Below are 20,604 nucleotides of genomic sequence, written 5' to 3' on the forward strand. Positions count from 1 at the left end.
CTCAAGGGAAAAGGTATACAATTTGAGATATATATATATATACATACATCATACTTTTCCTCTGTTATATACTGTAACTCCTGGAAAAGTAAAATATTAACAATAGAATAAAAACTTTGATTGACATTAGAAATTGTAAGGTATATATTATGTATTGAGTTTTCCATTGTTGATGTTTGCCACTAAAAAAGTAATCAATTTTTTTTTTTAAATTTGTGAAATGTAATAAAATACACTCTTTCAAAATATATATTAATAGATTTATTTGCTAATTTCATCCTATTTGTATTGCTTTGGGTAGAATTTCTTTTTTATTGTTTAATGTTTTACCATGCCTGCTTTGTTCTACTTGCACCATTCTATGTTTCTCTTCTGCAAAACTATGCTCATAAGTATACTATCTACATGTTTATAATCAAATTGATTTGTCTACTCCCAAGTTTATCTTTTTCTTCCAAAGGATCTCCTTGATGTTATCTTTCCATTCTGTTCTTCAGGCTTAGTTTCCTGTAGACATTACTTTAGAAACTTGTCTAGGATAACTTCCATCTCTCTTTCTAATCACATGCAAAAATTTTGCTTTGGATAGATGTTGCAGTCACTGTTTTAGCTTCAATTTCCACCTATCACCTGAATAGTAAATTCTGATTTGCTTTATTTCTTTTACAACTATTTGTAGTAAACTCATTTCCATTACTTGGCTTCTACCTTGTTGCTCAGATTTTATTGCTCATGATTTACATTTGTAGATAAGGGCAGGATTGAAGATTGATTAATATATTGCTATTTTAGTATTTTCCCTATTTTTGTATTGGTAATATGAGGTTTATCCCAATTTAAGTATATTGGTTGTGTCCTATCTACAATTTGGCAATGTAGCACCTCATTAATGTGTACTAGTGTGCTGTGATCTTTCTTTTTCTGTTTAGCCTCCAGAACCACTGTATGGTATTGCTTCAGAGGATGAATGAGGATGATATGTATGAGTGTAAATGAAATGTAATCTTGTACAGTCCCAGGTTGACCATTGCTGAGATGTCTGGTTAATTGAAACCCAACCACCAAAGAACACCGGAATCCATGATCTAGTATTCAAGTCTGTATAAAAGTAACTGCCTTTGCTAGGATTTGAACCTTAGAACTTTCAACTTTGAAATCAGCTGATTTGCGATGATGCATTCACCACTAGACCAACCCGGTGGGTTAGTGTGCTGTAATCTAGATTTACATGACTTTACTTTTTTTATCTGGATTAGTTGAATTAGTGCTGCTGCTGTTGGTGTGCAGTCCCTTTTTATAACCTCATTACGTTTGTAATGCAGAAAAACATTGAACAACAGTCCACTAATACATTTAATACTTTTACTGAAGCTTATGGAGATTTCACTGTCTTGAGAATATGATTTCTAAGTGGTACAAAGTTTTCAAAGAGGGTTAAAAAATGTTAAAATGGACTCATTCTTTAAGTCCAATCTCATCAACAAATGATCAAAATGAGGAAGTGATGTGAGCTATAATGGCAAAGGACTACAATTAATGTCAGAATGATTACAGAAATAACAAACTTGGACAAAAATACATAAAAAAATCCTAACAGATCATTTATTCCTACAAAACAAGAGTCCAAACATTTGTCTGTAGAGCATAAAAGCAAATCTATTGGAAATTGCTCAGAATTTGCTGTAAAAGCTTGAAACTGAGACAAATTTTTTGGATAAAGTAATAAAAAAGAGTTCTCCTCTTCCAAAGAAACCAAATTTGAGCTGATCCTGGGTGAAAACAATGATTATCAAATTTTTTTGACAGCTGTAGTATTGTGGACAACAAATTTATACTTTAATTAATTGACAAAGATATCTTGGAACAACTTTGAAAATCAGGCCTGCAAGCCTGACAAGACATTACAGACTATTGGGTGAACACCACAGTAACATGCCAGCTAACACTGCACTTTCAGTTTAAGAATCTCTGGTGAAGAAAAACATTCCAACTTTTCAACATCTTCCCTACAGCCCAGTTTTAATTTTATGCAGTTTTTATGTTTTCCCTCAGTTAAAAGTTAAGTGATGAGTCTTATCTTGGGACTAAAAAATATAAAAGATTGTACTAATGAACTATGAACACTTACAGCAAATAACTTCTGGTACCGAAACTGAAATAAGTTTAGGCTTGTTCTGGATTTCTGTCCACCGGTCCTGGCACTGCTTACTATTAAACATTTTAGTCTTTCCTTCAGTGATGATCACTTTTTTTGTTTAGCTCTTTTTGCCGGATGTTAAGATTTTTAATATTTTATTAAAATAAGATTGTAATTTTTCATCTTATTTAGCTATTAGAATAATATCCAAAATAAAGTCTGTGATCATCACTGAATTCCCACCTTATATTTATGTTTACTTCCTCTTACAACTTTCATTACTCCATCAGGTAAGATAACGGAATGGCTTCCATTTAATAGCACATTTGGTTATAAACTCTTCTCATCTTAGCTATTTTTATATAACTATCACTGTGAGCAGACTTTGTTCAGTACCTAATATTTTCGTTTTACTTTTTTCTAAATTACTTCCTAACACATAGTAGTAAAAACAAATTCCAACTTTTTGTCTGCAAGTTATTTGTTGTTCAGGTTAATACGCATTCTGTATAGTATATTTAGAAATCATCATTTGGGAGGTTGTTTGCCTTTTTTGTTTAATTTGCTGAATAACTTTTAGCAAATTACTAAGTATTAGTATTATTATTATTTTTTTTTTTTTTTTTTTTTTGAGTTTTTTAGGGGCATCGACTACTTTGGTCATTATTGGCATATCATTTGGCCCCATCCCACTTCAAAAAAAATAAAAATAAAAAAAAGGTTCATAAATTCACATTTTGATATAACTTTCGAATCCTTTAAGTTTGACGCCTAGGCTTTCCTTTCGGCCATCCTTTCTTGCACCGGTTTTCCATTCTTCGAACAGCCTCAACTTCTGATGATAGTGTGTCTGAGGCCTCAGACATGGCTTCGTCTTCCTCTCTTTCTGATGCCAGTGATGTTCTCCGGCTGCCATCAGGAGATGAAAACTTCGTTGGTGCAGTTAGCATCGTTGCTATTGAATCTAAACTTGCAAGCAATGCATTTTCGGCGGCTGATGAACTTGGTTCGATCTCTACGGGTGTGCTAGGATCGGCTGAAACAGACGCTCTCACCAAAGCTGTTCGCTGAGCTTTTGGAGGCTCTATAGGTACAGTTTTAATATCGTCTGTGTCTGGTGCTTTCTCAATAATGACTTGCACCTCCATTTCGGTAGACTCAGATTTTTCCTGTACTATTGTCAAAGTGTCCTTAGCCTTCTTACTCGATGACGGAGTAATCTTTTTGTCTTTGCCAGATAAACCAAGATTTTTAACTGTTACGTCAGTTGGTGGCGTTATGATTGCTGGTTTTGCTGGTTTTTTGTGCTGTGTCGGTAAGTTTCTTATATCAACGACGTCAGTCTGGGAATAAGCCTTCGCATGTTTAATTGGTTCTGACCGATGAGTCAACTCAATCTTTGCATCAATGATTTTTTCTGTCATTGCTGCAAGACTTGGTGCCAACGTATTAAGCAACTGCTCCACGTTAATTTTAGATGTGGAAGGGAAACTTGCTTCTGCATAAGTGGTCGATGGTCGAGGTGTTCGTTGAGTAACAATTTTCTTCGCTTCAGGATAACTGACCTTTTCAAGTGTTTTAACTTCCTGAATGGCTGTTTCCAATTTAATACTGGGCAGTTCCTTGATCGGCAGTTATGGTGCCCTTTACAATTAATACAGATTGGAGGGTCTTTACATGGATCACTCTCATGTATCTTCATTCCACATATGCAAATTTCCTGCGCTTCACATATAGCTGCAGTGTGTCCGAATCGTTGACACTTAAAACATCTCATAGGCTGTGGAATGAAAGCATGTACATCAAGCCAATGGATGCCAGCTCATACCTTTTCAGGAAGATTAGGCCTATTGAAAGTCAATATATGCGAGACCAAAGGAAGAACTTCACCATTTCTTTGCATAGTTAGCCTACGACACTGAATCACTCCCTGACTAGACATTTCCTGTACTATTTCTTCTTCTGTACAATTTAGAAGATCCCAGCAAACAACAACTCCTCTGAATATATTAAGGGTGCTATGCGGTTGCACTGATACTGCAAATTCACCGATCTTCTTCAGTGCCTGGACTTTTTGGCTTTGACTGTCGTTGATAGTTTCGACGTGCAATCCGTTAAAAGTCTTCCAGATTTTTTTGACAGGACCACCAGCACAATTTGGCTATTTCTCTTGCGATTAAGAATGGGCTAACGTTTTGGAAGTTACCATTCTCTTTTGTAATAATCAAAAATCTTGGTTTGGGAACATTATTTCCAAACAAAGACCTTCTCAAATCTCTACTGATTCTATCAGCATCTTTCTTGATTTTATCTGATTCCTTACCCTTTTTCCTCTTTGCTTGTGGCAAATCAGAGGTTTCTAAATGAGGGTGTTTACGTGCACCCTCTGCCACGTTAGATTGTTCAAGAATATTCATGCGTATTCTAGCCTTCTGTAGCAAGGCTAGCTGCTGGGGGACACCCCCACTCCAGGGTTACTAACCTTGGAGGTCCGATCTGGTACTCCGGTGGAACCGGCATATGTCCTGGCAGAGAATGGATGTGCAATCTCTGCACTGACTCCAGGCTCCTACTCACCGAAGCTTTCAGAGCTCCCATGCACCGACATACGTGGGCACCATTGCTACATGCTTGCCATCGCAGGGGGCATGTGAACAACGGAAGGATCTCCGTTACACCTGCAATAACATTGATCCTGGCCACCACTAAAAATGAGCTTAGAGCTTATGAGCTTAGAGCTGGCCGCCAGCTCTAAAAATGGTATGAATCCATTTCCAAATCGTTTATTTGTCCATATCCTGCAGGTGGACGAAAACTCCAGTCCGTCTGGTGAACTGAAGGTGGAAACAGGTCAAAAGTAAAAAGCATAACCAAGGAATTTACTCGGAACCCCATGAGCCAGCTATAAGTATTGTACGTAAGTACAGCTGTTACCGCCCTGGACGTGGAATGTAGATGTTGTGTTCCGGACGTGGGGATTATCTACCTCAGGGCATTATTATTATTTTTTTTTTTTTAATTTTTACGGGCATCAACTGCTAGGGTCATTAGCCCTCGTCACATTCTTAAAAAAAAAAGGTTAGTATCATCATCAGGATCATCATATGTAAGGGTGTAAAGGCCCTTACATTTTATTTAAAAGCACAAACTACACAAAAACATTAAGACACAACAAAAAACAACACTTATGGGTTGTAAAGGGCCCCGATTTTAAAATTTGAGATAAAATTCTCAAAGAACATGAAAGTAAAAGTATAAGTCTGTACAATACCATTTACCTTATTCTACCTGTCTCATTTATTAATTAATTTTAGCACCCTTGGGGCAACCAGAACCGCCGTTAAGCAGTGTATCAGTCGCTCCAGGATGCCAAGGCAGTTGACTCGCTCCTATAAACAGTCCCGTAGGACGTAACCCATCGAGGTCCTCCCAGCATCATAAAGGCAATCTGACCACCTGTTCAGGACGGCCAAAAAGCCCCTCGGCGGGGAGGCTACCCTTCTCGGTCTTGACCTACTTGGCTACAGGTATGCATTGCGCCCACCCATAGCCTCACACCCTCAGTCCACCCTTGAGGGGGTGTGTCCATCATTGGACACACCCCGACTCGCTGCTCTTGAATGCAGGCGAGCCAGGGTGGCCTAGGCAAGAGAGCTACCTCCTGTCACTATACGTGCCACGCTTCGAGACTCCCTTATATATATATAAAACTACCTCTTAGAGTTTGGTTAAAACAGCTTTAAATTTTCCACTATTGTATTCTTCTAAGAAGTCTACTGGCGTGTAAATATGCAACTATTTTTCTTTCATTTCCATTATATAAATCAGCAGCAATATCATTTCTTAGCAGGAACCTCTTTCTGAGGTCCTCATATATGGTACACTCTTCCAATAGATGCTTAATTGTAAGTGTTTTATTACAAACACCACGCATTGGTCTCTCTTCGCCGGTTAACAAATATGAATTTGTTATTCGCATGTGACCGATTCTTAAGTCTGGTCACAGCCACTTGTTCTCGGCGAGTCAACTTCATGTCGCTTTACCATTTATACGGAGAAGTTTTGACTAAGTTTAATTTTGTAGTTAAACTCCTCCAATCAGTATTCCATTTGTTTCTTATTATGTTAGTTAGACAGTTTTTAACATCTGCCACTCTTACAGGAAATGCATCCAAAACATCGCAGACTGTTGCCTTTCTGGCAGCTTCGTCTGCGCTTTCATTACCTGGGATACCAGAATGCCCTGGAGTCCATACAAATACGCATCGCTGTCCTCGTTGACTTAGAGGAACAGGAAATCCTGTACAAAATGGACAGGATGTTTGCAATTAGGACATCCTTAATGTTCTTGTTCTGAATTGCTACAAGTGCACTTAGAGAATCGGAACATATTAGCACTCTCTCTTCGCAATAATGTTCTGTGTACCGAAGAGCTTGCTGTATGGCAGTAAATTCTGCCGTGTAGACACTGGCCATATCTGGCAGTTTCCAAAAGTGGGCTTCTCCATTTACATATATGGAGCATCCAACAATATTTTCGGATTTAGAGCCGTTAGTATAAATTCTGATATGTTTTTCATAGTTGCTAAAAATTCCTGTTGGATGATAACTGCTGGCTTCTTTTTTTATTTCTCCCTGTGAGAGATCCAACCTTGTATTTACCGCTGGAAAGAGCCATGGCGGTATTTCTCTCATGGAAATTGCTAGTGTCTCTGGATTAGCAACTTCGTGTTTTCTTCTTAATTCGTGGTACCTAATTCCGGCTGGTCTGGAATAGGTAGCACGATGTTCATATAATGCAGCCAAAGAATGGTTGTTAAATTAGAATCACTGTAACACAAAATTTACATCACTTACAAAAGAATTTAACATTAAATCTCAGTTGTAATGGTTAAATTAAATGTTAATGAGAAAACCTTACAGCATATAAAGTAAGAAAAAAAACAGTAACATGAAAAGTTACACAATAGCCATAATTAACCAAAACTTCTAATGTTTAAGTAGATTGAAGAACTCTTTTCTAATTCATGCAGAAAACTTATTCAGTTAGAAAAAAGAGATTAATGAACAATGTTTCAACCAATGACAAAGAACATACAAAGTTTGTCAAAACATCGTAATAGCTGTCATTATGTGTCATGTACATCAAACCATACTGAGGGTTAATACACTCTTCCTAAATTATTAGTAATTTAGAATTACTAATAAATTTAATTTTCCTTTTTAAAAGGGAGATTTTCTTTTAATTATTTATTATCTAATGATGACAATTGCTTTAGCCCATGTGTTTGGAATCTCCTCTTTTACTATTACTTATGGTTGACCATGGAGATTTATTAAATTTGAAATGCTCGATTCTACTTTTTTTAAATTTATTTGTATTACTAATTCATAAATATGCTTTAGTTAATAGCATTACTACTATATAAATGAATGAATGATTCAATCAATATTTATTCCCACCAAATAATGCAATTAGTAGTGGTACTAATAAATATAACAATTTAAGGCATACATATAAATTGCTTTACAAACTGGATTACGTAATTATAATATATATCAATTCGGGATCACTTGCATAAGAGAACTTGAATGTTAGTGATGGTGCTATCAAGAGAATTTAATTACAATTATTTTATAGTTAATCACTCAGAGTAAAGCTGTTATAAATTAATCATAATATTGATCTACAATTTAGAATTCAATTTCACACAATGATAAAATCAGCCAAAATCATGAATTCAAAATAGATATAAAAAATTTATTTTGAAATAAAATTTATTCAATATCCATTCCACCATTTTCCTAATTGTGGAATTACTATTTTGTATTATTTTAAATATTAATACTATTTTATGAATTGCATCTAAAACTCTTAAGTTATGTTAATAGCAATATCCAGTGATTCCAATGGTTTTTATGGGATATATGAATAATACATTCCTTCCCACCATAAAGATGTGACTTTCACATTTCTTTGTATTTCACTACATTCCATACAATAAAATATGAGTCCTGGAATTAGAACCACATGGCCCATAACATTTTGTTTGGATTCTCCTGATCTAGTTTTTAAATCTTGTGCATTTATTTTCTTTATAAAAGGTTACATAATCATTCAACAATAACATGAACAAATGTATTACTTTTTAACATTTAAAAAAAATTTATTTGCTCATTTACAAAATACAAGGAAGTGGTTTTCAGAAAATCATTTTGGAACTAATTTTAAGCTTTAAAGTGTGTATATAATATGGCGTTGAAAGAGGAAAAAGATCAGAAAAAATAGAAATGCTGTCTGAGGCAGTTATCATTAAACACTATGAAGTTACTGATAACTCCATTGTCATTTATAAATGTTCAAATATTTACCAAGTAACTATTATTCATGTACTGAGTAATTTGATGTTTACATAGATTTATTACCACCCAAATAACAAATTTTGTGACATATCAAGTGATTTTAATTTTATTATGCAAAGACTATCTGTTAATTATATTTTAGCTTTCATATTGCTAAAGAAAAACTAATGAAATTACCTATTAATGAGTTTTGACTATGAATATTGCTGTATAATGATAATATTGTTTCATTTTGCTTTAAAATTATTAAAAAACCACTAGTTAATTATTTCAGTGTATTCTTTTATCAAATACTGTAATGTGTGAATATAAATTAAAGTAATAAGTATGTTAATATTTTCAGTGTGGAAATAATGAAAAAAAAGATGGATGCTGATAATCTCGGAATAATATTATTATCTGCTTTTATGGATGAATTTTTTCCAGAGGAAACTCCATCAGTTCCTGATACATTCACATTGTTTCATTATAATGGTCTTGCTAGATCATGTCCAAATAATAAGGTCAGTTAGTTTTATAAAGTTATAAAGTTATTTGCTTTCTTTTATTTAATTCTATATTTATTACAAATTTATGACAACTGATAAAACTTTATGGATGACTATACAGATTTGCCAAAAATCTTTGTAAAAAGTTGATAAAGGTAGGTTTTATGTACTTATGAATATCCTAATTTGTTTGCTTTCAATGTGAATTAATTTACATCAGTTGATTTACAATATTTATATAGTTCAATTAATTCAGTTTATCTAATATAGAAAAAAAGGGAATTCAATTGTTAACAGAAAGCTAAAATTCTTGTATTTTTATGAAGGCGTGCAGGCATGTTTGTGAGAAGAGTGATGCGTCTGTTGAATATTGTCGGTTATAAGTATAATTTACTTTAAAATAGTTTTTATAAGATGCTGGACAATTTATTTAAACAATTAGATTATGTTACTAGCTGCCTGGGTAAGTTTTTAATACTTTGATTCATTAGATGTTTTAATTCTGTCCTTGTAGCCTGGTGCAGTCCTTTCTTTTGCAGATGCCAATGTTCAAGTAGGCATTGGCCTCCCAGCAAATCCCTGTTTCATCAGCATTATTATGTGGGAACTAATTTTTTTTTTTTAATAATTTCTGATTATTCACTATAGAATAATTTTGCCCCCACTTCATCTGAACCAAGCTGTTTTCCATGACTCTCTAATTCTCTAATACCATGGTGATCTTTAAACTGTTTTAGCCATTTCAATTAAAATTTTAATGTCTCAGCAATTTTTAATTTATCAGCCAAAATTATTGGGATTAATAAAAGAATTCTCTCCACCTTTTCCTGGAAAAATCTCTTCACTATTATACTTTCAAGTTGTCCACTTATAGCATCTTTAAGTGACTTTATGAAAAGGTCTAACAAATGTTTCATAACTTGTTACAAATTAGGGTGTTGTTTAACATGTCTAGTACAGTTTGTTGCTCAATCTCAAACTCATTTGTAAGCAATGTAGCACTCGCCACTTTCAAGTCGTTTAAGTTCTCTAATTTTATCTAAACTGTTAAAATAACTTGCTTTCTCTTATTAGACATGGTACTGTATATTATATGCACTGCAATAAAAAAATAAATAACTCACCAGACTATTCAACAAATAGAATACACAGAAGCACTATATATGACATAAAAATATAACTGTACTGAACTGTATAAAAGGCAATGTATCAAACTCAATGACATAGAAAGTTGTAACATAGACTGTTATGTAGCCTTGAGGGTTGTGTCTGGCCTTGAGAGCAGTTCAAGGTAATGACAACACAGACAATGGTGTGAGCATGTTAATATTTCATACTGTACAAAGTGTGGAAGAGGCAAGAATTACAGCTATTCAGTATTGTACTATGGCAAGTATGCAGTAGGAAATACCTCCCTGTGAGACTGTTTATCTACCGAAATCTGTTTTCTCACATTCTTATGCTCTTACTCGCCAGAATACACATATCACAAAGTTAAATATGAAAGCCTACATGAAAATAGAAAGCTGCAGTACTTTTTATATATGTAGAACAATGAAACTTTATATGATGTTAGGGAAATATGTAATGCATGAATGAAAACCCAAACACAGATAATCTGAATCCCAGTTAATTGGTCCAGGGATAATTCAACACTTCAACATTGGTGTAGGGATAATTCTACACTTTACTGTATTAATAGATACAGTAGGCCTTTTGGGTAAATATAGTAATGTTGCCTCTGCTATTTTAAGTAAACTTGAAATGGTGAAAATACTGATGTTAAATTGTTGAAGGAAAAAATTAATAGTATTATGTCTAAATTAGAAATGAATGAGAAAAAAGTATCTATTTAGGAATTGTAAAATGTTATCAAAAATAATTAAGAAGTATTTAAAATCAAAAAAGAGAATATTATTTTAAAACAGGAAAATTTCATTTAAAATCCCAAATTAATCAACTTAGTCAGGAAATGGTTTGTAACATTGAAATTTTAAATGTCCCATTTTCAGGTGAAAATTTATTGCAAATTTTTTATAAAATTGCTGAGGCTCTGTATATTTTAAATTTAATACTTTCATGTTGGTAGTTGAAAAGTGGTTAGAATGGATTAAATTTTATGATTATAGTTGAATTTTTAAAAATTGTTGATAAATTAATATTTATGAAATTCAGCACGATATTAATATTTAACTACTGAAAAAATAAAAATATTAAACAGATCTGCTTTCATTATATGTAGTATAAATTATATGCAAAGATTACAATGTCGATTTTTTTATTACATAATTACTCACATGTAATCAAAGCTACTACGATGCAACAACTTACAGATAGCAATGCAGTATGTACATTTCTAGCGTAGCCATGAACGACACAGGTTCGCCAATCTTAAGGAGCAAAATTTCCCTGCGGTCTTTAGAGATATTCCTCGTAGATCTTTTATAAGAAACTATTACATCTATAAACATTATAAAAATGTTAAAGTAATTAATGTAATGACATTGAATATTACCAGATGGCTGTTCTATCCTTAAAGACAAAAAAAGGAAATAGTTATAAAAGATATGAAATCAAATTAATATGGAATGTTATAAAAATTATTTTACTAAATTTGTGGAAAGTTTGAATAGGATGCATTTTTATAGTAAGGTTGTTAACCATGTCTATTGAAATACCAGATGTACAGTTCAATTTGAGGATGATGAAATTCATAAACACAAAAGGTAGTGAAAATTTCAGGAAGGAAAAGTATTATCGGTTTGACAAAGAATGTGGAATGCTAAACTGAGGGTTAAACAATAATTAAGGGAAATTGTGTGATAAATATGATATAAACTGTTAAATCAGTATGTTTATTGTAGGAAGATATATTTATTCTTAATTAAGCTAAAATGAATCAGTTAAATTAACAGCGAGACAGATTTTTGTGGTAAAAAATTTCAAACAAATTTTGGACTGCTGTTAGCAGTAAGATAATTTTGAGAACATAGTGTGAACATAGTGTTTTAACAAGGGATTTTTTCCACATTAAACACCAGAAAATATTATTGCTCTGATTTGTTTAAATGTCCAGCTGGAAAGACATTTTTACAGAGGAGCTTAGAATAGTTCTTTGAGAATGTAAGTGGGATAAATCCTATGGCAAGATAAAATAGTGCATGAATTCTACTGTCATATGCTTGCAAATTGGTAACACTACTACTAACCCTTTTAATAAAAAAATAAATTATAATTTAGGACTTTTCAGCCATTAATTTGAAAGTTCATTTTAAGAAAGGAGATAGTTCTATTCCTTTAATTATCAAGGTATTAATTTACTAAACTCACTCTTAAAGATATTTATAATGTGGTATTCCAATCCATAAATAATGTGAAAGAGAATTTATGAATGACTCAAGAGGAATTTAAAGTTCCCAGAAGAACAAAATGGTTCAAAGCAGGGAGAGGAACCCAGGATAATCTGCTCTTTCAACATTGATAAACATTAAGATGTGATATGACCTTCCATTTTTTGTGATTTTTGTGAACTTAAGAAAAGCATTAGGTTTAATTAATCAATATTTCTTACATAATTAGCTTTTGAAAATGGGGTTATGTTCTGATATGCTGAATATTCTTAGAAACATTAATGGCAAGCATAAATTAAATGTAACTGAGGAAGGTATTACAGGGATATTGAGTTACCATATTGTACATTATGTTTTCTCATTAAGTGGTAATGATGTTTGTATAACTTGTAATTCTTTCAAGCAGGACTCTGCTGTATTTTTTGCTTGAATGTGTTGCCTTGAACTTATTGAAAAACTATTATATTCTTGGACTTGTGAATAAAAATGACTCTCTTTTGAATAATTTTGTTCAGTTATTAGATTTGAATACCTTGGATGCAGTTAATAAGATTTTTAAGTATGTTACTTAGCTGCTGAAACTGAGATCTTTTATTTTGGGGAAGTGGGTATTTCTGGAGTGAAGATTTTTTGTGTTTGATAAGAGAACAATAAAAAATTTTCTTCTGAGTTTTTGCTCTCTTGATAAGTAAAGGAAAAAGTAGTGAAAGACTTTATTATAGAGTCAAATTTAAGAGAAAAGTAATTTTATAATTTTATTTCTGTTTCTTTTGTGTTTATTATAAAGTCAGCTCACACTGAAAGATATTCCAGGTTATAAATATGAAACCGAAATTTGCCCATAGATGGCCCTAGCTGTCAATGTAGTTACCGTCAAACCGCATCATTGGCACCATTTTCTTTCTTTGACAGCTGACAAAAATTTTCAACTCACAACATAAGTTTCATACAATATCATAGTTTTATTTAGCATTGAACATGTCAAGTTTTATACCTACAAACTATAATTTGCAGACAGCATTGATTTTCTGTTATCATTTAAAGAAAACTGCTGCAGAATCGCAAAGAATGCTTGTCGAAGCTTACGGTGCATGCTCTTGGTAAATCACAGTGCTTTGAGTGGTTTAAAAAAAAAAATTCAAAAGTGGCGAATTTGATGTGAGAAACGAAGAATGTAGAAAACCACCAAAAACATTTGAAGACAGCGAATTGCAAGATTATTGGCTGAGGATGATTGTTGGCTCAAATGCAACAACAACAACTTGTGGAACAATTAAAGTAACACAAGAAGCTGTCTCCATATGTTTGAAAGCCATTGGAAAGATCCAGAAGATGGGAAAATGGGTTCCACATGAACTGAATGAAGGACAGCAAGAAAACCAAAAAAACCACTTGTGAAATGCTGCTCGCCAGGTATAAAAGAAAGCCATTTCTCCATTGAATTGTGACAGGTGATGAAAAGTGGATTTATTTTGAGAATCCTAAGTGTAAAAGATTATGGTTAACTCCAAGTAAACCATCAAGATCGATTTCAAGGCCAAATTGCTATGGAAAGAAGACAACGCTCTGTGTTTGGTGGGATCAGAAGGGTGTGATCTATTATGAGCTGCTAAAACCTGGCAAAACCGTTAATACTTAACACTACCAACAACAAATGATCGATTTAAATTAAGCATTGCATGAAAAAATGACCAAAATATCAAAAAAGGCAACACAAAGTGATTTTGCTTCATGATGCACCATCACACACAGCAAAACCGTGAAGGAAATGATTGAGGCATCCAGTTGGGAAATACTTTTGCATGCGGCTTACTCAACAGACTTGGCTCTGTCCGACTACTATTTATTTGCACCGATGGCACTTGCTGATGGCAGCGCTTCGCTTCTTATGAAAATGTACGAAAATGGATCAAAGACTGGTTTGCCTGAAAAGAGCAACAGTTTTTTTGGCGTGGCATTCATAAATTGTCAGAGAGATGGAAAAATGTGTAGCTAGTGATGGACAATATTTTGAATAAAATATTTTTTATCATTTTCATATAATAAACATGTATTTTCTATACAAAAATTACAGTTTCATATTTACACACCTGGTTGTATCTTATAAGCATTAAATAAAATAAATATTAACTTTTTTATGTGTAATAAAATACGATGGCTATTTTATTAAGTAAGGTTGTTTTTTAATGCAAACAAAACTAATAAAGATATTGTCAAAAACGTTTTTTTTTTCTTATTTCTCTCTTTACACTTTATGCTACTTTTCTACATAATTACATTGTTTGTTTAAACATTTATCATAGCGTTTTACTAAACTGTTAATGCCCAGGTCATAGAAATCAGCCACCTGTGAAGTCAACCAGTCTTCAACCATTGTTTTCACTTCTTCATTGGTGCCATAATGTTGTATGTTGACATTGTCTGTTTGGTTTTCACTTTGATTGGAGATGTGTGTTGCTATTCGATTGACTGCTGCTTTGATGTTGAAGTAATCGAGAAACCTATATCTCGTTCCCTAAGACAATGTGGTCCAAAAGTTCATTTCCTGCCTCACTATATCAGGTCAAAAATGTTAAAGCACTAGCCATTCTCCTTTTTTGATGTTCTGCAGAAAGCAGCCTGAGCGAGCACAGTTTTTTGAACTGCAAGATTTCAGAAACGATTTTATGTAGAATAGACCCTGTAACTCGTAGTAATATCTGTGACAAAATGGGAGTCATGAATCGTCGATCTTCACAAATTTTTGTATCAACTTCGCACACCAAATCATCTCTGATTACAATTACTGTTTATCATGGACATTGTCCCTGTTCTTGAACAGTCTTCTTACACATTATGCACTTTGCTGTCACTCATTGAATTTGGCCCGTAAACTTCACCTTGTGGTCAAAAATTGAATCACAGACCATATTTCACTATCAGCAGCCCGCTCAATTATTTGAAACATTTCAACTTCACAATATAAACCATACACAGAATGCTACGACTGCAAATGGCTTCTGCATTTGTGCAAGACATTCTGGGCCGGGGTGTATTCGTGTTTTAACAGCCATACAAAATGTATAAAGCTACAGCCAATCAGACCTTACTTAAAAATAGCCCTCATATAAACCAACTTATTTTTAAGTTAACAAACAATAATAATTTAAAGAAAATGTAACCATGATAATTGGGACAAACTGTTTGTTATTAAATAACATTTATCCTCCTTAAAAATTCTTATTCAATTAAGGAAGCCAATCAGTATATTAAACCACATTATAGCAAACATTCCAGTAATCCAAATCAAAACATAAAAGCAGTATGCAACATTTTTCCAGTAAATTTTGTTCTACCAAAATGGCAGTTATGATTAACCTGTTAGATTAATTTGATTATCTTGCTATATAATTAGCTGATATGAGTTGCAGCCAAGGAAACCTATATTTAAATCAATTTAAAATGTAGGCACTTTTAAGAAGATTTCAACTCTCATATTAGTGGTGTACTTTGGTTGGGATTGTGTTATGTGTCAATCAACTTATATTTCTAAAATGGTAGTAGTAGGCTGTAAAAAGCAATCAGCTCCTGTAATTAGCCACTAAATTCTAACAGCATACCCATTCTTATGTATATGGCAGTTGTATTCACCATTATTCGGTGATCAATGGGAACCAGTTAAACTTAATGAGTGATGGATGATATATGACCCTTAATGGCAATTGTATAGCAGAGGGGAGTCCCTTATGGAGTAGGATTTCGGTAGAATAGGGTAAAGAGATGGAGTGTGACAATAAAATTCTTGAAATGTTATTGCCTTCTGATACAGAAGGTTAATAATTTAAAGACAGACCAAACCAATTATATTTATAATACTTTTAGTTCCTCATTCTGACTTTTGGTTATGATTCTATTGTTTTCAATTAACAAAAGATGCTGACATGCATTTTTTTAATGTAATCAGCTTACATTCAAAGACTGATTTGTATATTTATTCACTTAGAAAGAAGGGATACAGATGTTTATGAGTCCTAACTCAACAAAGCTCAGGAGGTAATGGTAAATAAAATGTAAAATATATTGGGAAAATGTAGGAGTTAATAAACATGGTTCTGCAGCAACATATCAGCTTTAGTTATGAATTACTAAAAATTTCACATTGTTTGTTTTCAAAGATGCTATTCCTGAAGTCTTAGTTGCTGCTGTACAATTTGCAAGTATTGATCTTTAATCTTTAACCATATAAACTGACTGCTGCTTGTTAAACTTAGATAGTTTTTATCAAAACATTGCATGTATATATATATATATTCAATTTAATAGTTATCAGGTGTGTGTGAAAAAAATATATTATGAATGTTGTATATCATCCAAATATATTGGTACTTTCAGTATTTCCATTACCTTCCATTTTTTTCTTACATTTATGTTTAATATAGTTGTTGTAGTGTTAATACATTTAGTGTTATTATTAAAAAATAAAATAAAAAACCAAAAAGGTTTTGGTGGCAAAGAGATGTTTTTAAATTTAACTTGTGGTACCCATCTTTTAAATAATTTAAAATTATTAGATGGACAAGGGTTTAGAAACAATACATTCATGATTTATTTGATCAGGCAGATTTTTAATCATTATTAAATATAAATATTATAGAATTACCTAAAATTTAAGGAAAAATTCTTTTCACTAACATAGTGACCAAGCAAGTTATTCAAACTGTAAATTGAAAAATGATAACTGAGGTTTTATGAATTATTTTAAACCGATTGAATATATCCAAACTGTATCTGGATATATGCACCATTTCAGTAATATTTCAATGTTTCTTATAAAAATTAAAAACAAGGTACAAATATTTTTGTATTAATTTTGTAAGTAGACTTATTGATATGGTGTAAATGTCTCTAGCTGAAAGAAAACTAATACAGTGTATCCAAGAAAACACTAAGTTTTATCTAGAAAAATTCTGTGGTTACATATTGTCAGTGATTTTTTTTTTGTTTTTTTTTTTTTGCTTGATATTGCCACTTAAGCTTGAAGCTTGTGCACGGGATATGGAAAATGTAACGTATGAAAAATGACATGCTTGACTGGGATTCAAATCCAGGACCTGTGGATGAAAGGCCGAGATGCTACCACTCACACCACAGAACAAATCGCCGGCCTGGCGATTTGTTTTCATAGAAGTTCATTATGTGGTAACAGAATAAGTCTTGAATTTTTATTTTTTCTAATAAGGAATACTTCGTTGGATATGCACAGTATGTCTGAAAAGTTCCTGAGCTAAATTAAATAAAAATAAGAAATAAAATATTACTGATTTAAAGATAAACGAATTTATTCACATCAGCTTTCTACATAGAACCCTTCTCTAGTTATACAATCGCTGCAGTGCCAGTAGAGCCCGTCAAACGCTCTGGAGAAATCACTTTGTGGGATCACCTTCAACTACTTGATGCAAGCCCTGTGGATAGTCGGATGTGGTCGAAAAAGCAGCCTTTCATTTCATCTTCAACTTCAGTTTTGAGAACAGAAAATAGTCTGGTGGAGCCAGATCAGGTGAATAATTTGACCAGTTGGGACAAATTCATGATGAATCAGGCCCTTTGAGTCGAAGAATGCATTCAACATTGTTTTCACTCTAGATTTTTGCTGCCTGACTTTCACTGGTGTTTGTGCTCCAGAACTCAACCAAGCAACAGATTGATGCTTCGTTTGTGGATCATTCATGAAGCACCAGCTTTCATCCCCATTACAATTGTTGACAAAAAATTCAGTTTGCTATTGGCAGTTTCAACGATGTCTTGAGCACAACAAAGACACACCTGTTTTTGTTCTTTGGTCAAGAAATGTGGAGCGATACGAGAGCATACCTTTTGGTAGTTCATTTTTCTGTTAGAATTAAGCATACCGTGTCTTTACTGATGTTTAGCTCTTCTGCTATGGCCTGAAGTGTAAGATGAGGTTATTCAAGCAGGAGTGCAAACACTTTCACAATGTTTTCATCATGAACTGCTGTTGACGGCCTTCCACTTCATTCGTCGTCATCCAACGACTCTGCCGTCTTTAAACCGCTTCCATCATGTGTATATTGTAGTAGAAGATGCAGCTTTATCACTGATTGCTTGATGTATCATAGCATAAGTTTCAACAAAAGGTCTTTGAAATTGAACACAAAATTTTATCACACTTCTCTGTTCCATGTCATGAGCTCACACAAGGTCACATAAACACAACGTACATGACCAAATATAATTCGAGACTGGAGTGACGAAGTGTGATGAAATTTTGTATACACACTCTTCAGACATGTACTACATAGTTCCTTGGTTGTCAGAGAGATGGCGCTACTTGTATCGACTACAGAAATTTAGTTTGGAAACAGTTCAGACCTACTGTTAGTGCTACTTTTTCAAAGCTCATAAAAACTGCTGAACCTTTTCTTCCTATAAAACCTGCCATAACTTCTGAAAATTTGTTTGCATTTTTACTTAAATTTATTAAAACAAAGATTGATATTGTTTCTGATGTCTTTTTAAATATTTTATGTTTAAACTATATTAAACAGGCATTAACAATTGCTCTACCCTTTTTTTATGGGAGAATTACCATTAATCCACATAAGTTGACATAAATATATCCTTTTTTCTTAATTAAATGTATGTTGGATTCCATAACCATAATAACAGTCGGCACCCTGACATGAAAAAAAGCCATTACTGAAAATGCCTTATCCATTCCATGCTTCCTAAGATGAGTGAGGAATGAAGTGGTTTCTCATTGTCTTCTTCACTTATCTGAATTTTCTGTTGTAAATTAGTGGGCCAAATTAACTAAAATGCAGGCAATATTAAGTTGTACTAGTGGATACCTACAGTCTGATCTTCAGAGGGGTTAGCAGTATAATTAACATCATTACTCTCAGAGAAAGCAATTTAGATTGGTTCCATTTATTCCTCAGATGCTTTCAAAAGAAAGGATATGATATTTTATCATGTTAGACCTGCTACGGGTAATAATTTTCTTTTTATTGTCGATCCGAATTTCTTTCATTATTGAAAAAAATTATTATAATCCTGAAATCGTGTCCCATTTGTCTTTTTTTTTCTAGATTTGTAGTCCTTATATCAGAAAGGTAACTTGATTTTAAGGTTCCACACCCAAAAAGTTATTGTTAAATTCATTTTGTTGGCTTTTCAAGTATTGGCCTTCATTTAGACAAAAAACAAAATAATTGGGTAAATCTTAGCATTCTCTTAATATTTCAATTTTTAAACTTAAAGCAACTTAACTTTCAGTAGACTTCAAAGAGCAGTGATTTTGGTAAAGTGTTGAGTAATATTATTGTTTTCAACTACTAGTTTAACATTCAAGAAACTTTTTATGCTTTCAGGTAGTGTATCAAGAAGGAAGTGCAGTACTTCTGGAATGTAATATGAAATGTGTTATGGAAAGCAATCCTATGCTTACTTGTTTACAAACCAAATGGCCAAGCATTGAGGTACACTGGGTACTGGGATCCACACCATCTCTTAATTGATTAATTTACTAAACTGCAATCTATAACAACTACTCTAGTGTTACATATTATCGTTATATTTTGTTACTGATTATATAATATGTGACAATAAATTGTATTTCTTCTTTTGATTATTTTTTTTATTTTGCTAAGAGTGATAGAAATAGAAGGAATCAGTAGGATTTGTACAGCATATTAAGTGAAGTGCTAATAATTAGTGAATACTGTTACAAAAGATTTTGTTTGACATAAAGTGAAAACCTCTTAAAATAAGTATATTATAATGGATAGGTTGAATATTATTGCATCGATTTCTGATTTTTAATAGCATTTTCATGTTTTATAAAAAATGAATAAACTTTACTTCTGAAAACATGCAAATTAATTTTGAAATTCACTATATGAATATATACATGTTTTTGTGTTAATTTTACGCCTTTAAAAGAAAATTAAACAATCAGAAATTCTCACTATTTTTTCATTATTCTTTTTATTATATTTTTTATATTTTGCTGTTTTAGAAAATATTATAAGTGCATGGATATTGTCAAAGATATGTAACAAAAATATGCTGCAAAATTTCTTAAGCATATTTATAAACTGCTTCAATGTTTTGTTTGTGATTTTCATAGTCTTAATTAAGAAAATAAATAATTTGGTTTATAAAATTATTTACTTTCATTATTCTTTATGAAATTAATAAAATAAATAATTCATTATTTAATAACAAATTTTTGATGATTTATATAAACATATATTTGTGTTTG

At 32.6% G+C, this 20,604-nt stretch overlaps 1 protein-coding gene across 1 annotated transcript in view; it reads left to right on the forward strand.

Moving 5' to 3' along the window:
• LOC142325106 (ubiquitin carboxyl-terminal hydrolase MINDY-3 homolog) overlaps window positions 1-19,968 on the forward strand; it is an 86,857-nt gene extending 66,889 nt beyond the window's left edge. Inside the window, exons 8-9 of the mRNA XM_075366454.1 lie at window positions 8,844-9,003; window positions 19,712-19,968. Coding sequence (XP_075222569.1) covers window positions 8,844-9,003; window positions 19,712-19,858 — 307 coding nt within the window. The 3' untranslated portion in view covers window positions 19,859-19,968. The remainder of the gene's footprint in view (window positions 1-8,843; window positions 9,004-19,711) is intronic.
• The last annotated feature ends 636 nt before the right edge of the window (window positions 19,969-20,604 follow it).

Source organism: Lycorma delicatula, chromosome 1, assembly GCF_047948215.1.
Source record: "Lycorma delicatula isolate Av1 chromosome 1, ASM4794821v1, whole genome shotgun sequence".
Classification (NCBI taxonomy): domain Eukaryota; kingdom Metazoa; phylum Arthropoda; class Insecta; order Hemiptera; family Fulgoridae; genus Lycorma; species Lycorma delicatula.